Source organism: Thunnus thynnus, chromosome 20, assembly GCF_963924715.1.
Source record: "Thunnus thynnus chromosome 20, fThuThy2.1, whole genome shotgun sequence".
In the NCBI taxonomy this organism is placed as follows: Eukaryota; Metazoa; Chordata; class Actinopteri; order Scombriformes; family Scombridae; genus Thunnus; species Thunnus thynnus.
In genome coordinates, this window is record NC_089536.1 from 18,122,576 (window position 1) to 18,126,901 (window position 4,326).

At 40.8% G+C, this 4,326-nt stretch overlaps 1 protein-coding gene across 1 annotated transcript; it reads left to right on the forward strand.

The window, feature by feature from the left end:
* Positions 1-252: 252 nt before the first annotated feature.
* On the forward strand, positions 253-3,889 carry dlx3b (distal-less homeobox 3b). Its single transcript, XM_067576784.1, has 3 exons — positions 253-1,702; positions 2,487-2,671; positions 2,960-3,889. The coding sequence occupies exons 1-3, from the start codon at positions 1,360-1,362 to the stop codon at positions 3,272-3,274; spliced, it is 843 nt and encodes a 280-aa protein (XP_067432885.1). The 5' UTR covers positions 253-1,359; the 3' UTR covers positions 3,275-3,889.
* Positions 3,890-4,326: the final 437 nt, after the last annotated feature.

Here is a 4,326-nt window from a genome sequence, read left to right on the forward strand (position 1 = left end):
TGAGAGATGTGCTTATCAATCATCAACTCTGGATTTGGCTCAAAATTTTCATTATGCGAGTTTGTCTTTTATTTGTCCTCATTTGAAAACCAAAATAAATGTATAGTCTATTCATATTTTGACTTTTTTTTTTTTTTTTTTTTTTTTTTACATAATAGACTAAATCGAATCGATCTGGATGCTTTTTTTTTCTTTTTGATGATTTGAGTGAACTGACCCTTTAAGAGGTAACGGCAGTGCTGCAGAAATATACCAAAAGAGGGCGGTAGTTCATCAGTTATGAGCTATGAGTTAAATTTATGAACGCATACAGCAGGGCGCGCTGCGCACCGCGCTTTCAGCTCAAAGCAAACGAGATCCAGAAAAAACAGACGGAAATTATTGTTTAACCTTAAAGTGTGACAATGTTTTGCTTATTTCTCTTCAGAAAACTATTCCTCTAAATACTGTCAGAGTGAAATCATCCACTGTCGACTGTTTTTACCTCCAATATTGTCTACTGAGAAGAAGTCCGCTTCTCTACCGTCATTTTCTAACAGTGTTGATCGAATTTGCATTTACACACACGCACACACACACAACGCGGACACTGTAGAGGTATTTACCCGCAGGCAATATCAGTTGAACGAGTCTTTTACCTATCTCTTCAATCTCTTTCACGTAAAGTTCACTGTCCGACAATACCTTTGAATGACAATAGGAGTCTGTGGGGGGCTGGCTGGCAGCCTTTCAATAGGCTGAATAAAGCGTGATCTCTAGGCACTGTTAAGAAAACATTGCATAAAAACATTAAGGAGACGGTCTGGCTGCAGGATTAAGCTTTAAGGAGAGAGGCTCTGGCCTACTATTGTATTCTAACATCTTGGTGCCAGTGTGTACAGCCTGCAGATGATGCAGTTGTTGAAAAAAAAAGGACCTATAAGTGGTTGTCTTTTTAAACAGACAATACCTAAAGGCCTACAGAGCTGCATGATCTCCCAGCGAACAGGTAAATGCAAATCTGAAGGAGAAAAACAACTCCGGGCACTGAGGTATGCGTGCATAGGCGCTCTTGGCTGAAGGCTGGGTTTCACCACGACTTCGCCTGGAGCGCAAGAGGGGGGAAAACAGTGGAGCCAATGAGAAGGCGGCATCCAGCCCAGCGCTCTATAACTCTGTGTCACAGGAGCTGAGCGATGCCACAACCAAGTTTCTACAGCTGGGAGAATTTCAGTGGACTATAGAGCTCTCCAAAGACGTGCGTTCAAAGAGCGCACACGCACCAGTTCTCTCTATTTTTTGCGATTTTGCTTTGCGCAATCCACAACAAAAAAAGAATCCACCAGTGGACTTTCTATACTCTGGAGGGCTGCTTTCATCATGAGCGCCGGACAGACGTATGAGAAGAAAATTGCGAGTATTTTGACCGATCTTCCCGGATCTATGAGTTGCCACCCGAACTCCAAGGACTCTCCTACTCTCCCCGAGTCTTCCGTGACGGACATGGGCTACTACAGCGGACAGACGGCCCACGGCCATCACGAATATTATCAGGGTCAAGCATACGGACAGCCCATGAACTCTTACCACCACCAGTTTAATCTGAACGGAATGGGAGCTGCCGGAGCTTACACCACCAAATCTGAATACCCCTATACAAATAGCTACAGACAGTACGGACATTACAACAGAGATCACCTCCAGGCCTCGCCTCCGAGCTCAGGTAAATGTTGAGATAATCAGCGGTTATTTCAGCGCGATTGTGTTTGTCTCTCTGACTTGTTCAGGCCAAGATATTCTTGTAAAAGGGCCCTGATTGCATGTGAGAACATTTATAATTTAATTTAAACTTTCACTTCAGTTTTTTAGAGCATATTTGTGTAAGAAATGTCAAACAATAAATATGCAGTGACATACAGAATGTCAAATCACAAGCCTTCTTTACAGGCGTCATGTCCCCATAAATTTTACCTTGCCACAGTAGTATTCACTTACCAGTATATTTGATTTACTATGTATTTACAGTTAAAAACCAACATTTGCTCAGTGGTAGCTTACCGGCTGGTGTTAATGTCATGTTTTAACAGCCTGCCTGGGAATGAGCCAGCTATTAACATCTGGCCATAAAACAATGATGGTTTGATTAAAGCTAATAATATTCACTCCATCAATTTTAACTTGTCACCACCGGCTTGCCAAATTGGAAATTTGACAGTGTGATCGCGTGATTTATTTCATTTTTTTTTTTTCTTTTGAGTGTTTGTTTTGTGTCATTGGTGGTTTTGAGGTTGCCATATTTTATTTTTTGACTTCTTGCCATTTCAATGTGACAAATTATTCGTAAATATAACATTTTCATGCGAATGTTATGCTGCCAAAATTCCCACACAGTCGAATCAACATTTTGTTCTGATGCCTTCACTTTATTTTATGTTTTACATTTTGAGGTTGCTTAAAAGTCTTACTCAAAGGTCACTTTTACTTATTTATTTTGTTGTATTTTTTAGTGAAAGAAGAGCCAGAGCCCGAGGTCCGCATGGTGAATGGAAAACCGAAAAAGATCCGCAAGCCGAGGACGATCTATTCCAGCTACCAGCTCGCTGCTCTGCAGAGGCGCTTCCAGAAGGCGCAGTACCTCGCTCTGCCCGAGAGAGCGGAGCTTGCGGCTCAGCTCGGCCTGACTCAGACACAGGTAAGCTGCGTGACCCGATGTGACACCTGCCATTTTATAATTGATCATATTTCTAGAGTCACGTGAATCATTGCTTTCCAATATAGTCCACAATTTGTGATTATCCTCTGATGCGTAATTACGCACAGCGATTAAAACACTCTTGTAATAAAATAGGACAAAATTGTTTTTGTGAATGTTACACGCAAGGTAGCATTTCTGAAAACCCTTAACATTACACATATTATTAGAACTCCATCTTTGAATGTTATGTTACGTTAATATTAATGCACACTCTTTATCTCTTAGGTCAAGATCTGGTTCCAGAACAGGAGGTCCAAGTTCAAGAAGCTGTACAAGAACGGCGAGGTTCCCCTGGAGCACAGTCCCAACGCCAGCGACTCCATGGCCTGCAACTCCCCGCCTTCCCCGGCTGTGTGGGAGAACAGCACCCCTCAGAACACCCCGATCAGCAGACCTCAGGTCGCGCAGCCGACGCACAGCTCGTCACCGCCATACCTGGAGGATTATAACAACCACTGGTACCAGCAGGGATCACACCTACAGCACCCGGGCACCGTGCACCACCCAGTCCCGCAGCAAAGTGTGGGAGCTGTTTATTGACTCAAGAGCAGATTCATCTCTCAAGTTTCTTCAAACGAGGTCTCTCCACAATGACTCTGCAGAGCAAAGGCTGACTGGACCGGAAGCAGGCCTGAAGTGAAACGTTGCTTTTGGTTGTGGATGATCAACAATGTTTCAGACCTGGGTTTTCCATTCACAAAGCACATAAGGGATTTCTGATCACTTGTGACAGCGTATTTAAAGGACATCTGGAGTGGTTTTTTAAATTATTTATCTCTTCTGTTGTATTTCTTTAACTTCTTTTGTAAATGAATATGCAAAGTTGTTTTTTTTTAACAAGTAGCCCAGCCACAACCCGAATATTGATAAAACTGTGCAGTTGATCCATGCTACATCCAAATAATGCATGTGGGTTGAAAGCGCGTCAAAAAAACAAAAAAAACAAACAAACAAAAAAACAACTCAGGTCATATTTATATGGATTTGTACAAAAACGTCGAAGGCTGTAAATATGTGTTTATATGCAGAACCACTATGATCATATTTGTATGAAACGAAACGACTGCACTGTGGTGCTTCCAAATCCCATTTTTATATTCATGTAATTAGTCCACTTGTTGCCTTCCTGTCAATTGAATAAAGGTGTTAATTGCATGTTGTGTGTCAAGCCCCTTTATAAACAGTCCAGTCGGCTTTTTTGAGATGTAGGAAAGATCAAGCAGCAGACTTTAACTGTGTAATCCACGAGGTCCAACTTAAACTAAAGCCTAAATAGTGCTGGAAATATTTCTTTTTCCTGTGACGAATCCGTTTGAGCCATTTCAACACTTTTTTTTCTTTTTCTTTTCTTTTTTTGGAATGAAAAAAAAAATTAGATCACTCATCTTGAATCAGGGTAACTTAAAAAAAAACCTATTGCATTGGAATCAGATTTATTTATAAGTTTATATAATATAATACTTATACTACTTACTAATTAATTGTAATACGTGCAAATTTAGGTCTTAATAATTTCTCACCCACTTTTAATTATGGTAGGCTTACTGATTAATCATTAAAAATGTATTTAATTGAAACATTTTCTTATTAAA

What these genes read in the sequence shown, in the direction of transcription:
- dlx3b (XM_067576784.1), top strand. Translation starts at nt 1,360, where the DNA reads ATGAGCGCCGGACAGACGTATGAGAAGAAAATTGCGAGTATTTTGACC. An exon ending in GGCCTCGCCTCCGAGCTCAG is followed by an intron (nt 1,703 to 2,486) that starts GTAAATGTTGAG and finishes TGTATTTTTTAG; the next exon opens with TGAAAGAAGAGCCAGAGCCC. An exon ending in TCGGCCTGACTCAGACACAG is followed by an intron (nt 2,672 to 2,959) that starts GTAAGCTGCGTG and finishes TTTATCTCTTAG; the next exon opens with GTCAAGATCTGGTTCCAGAA.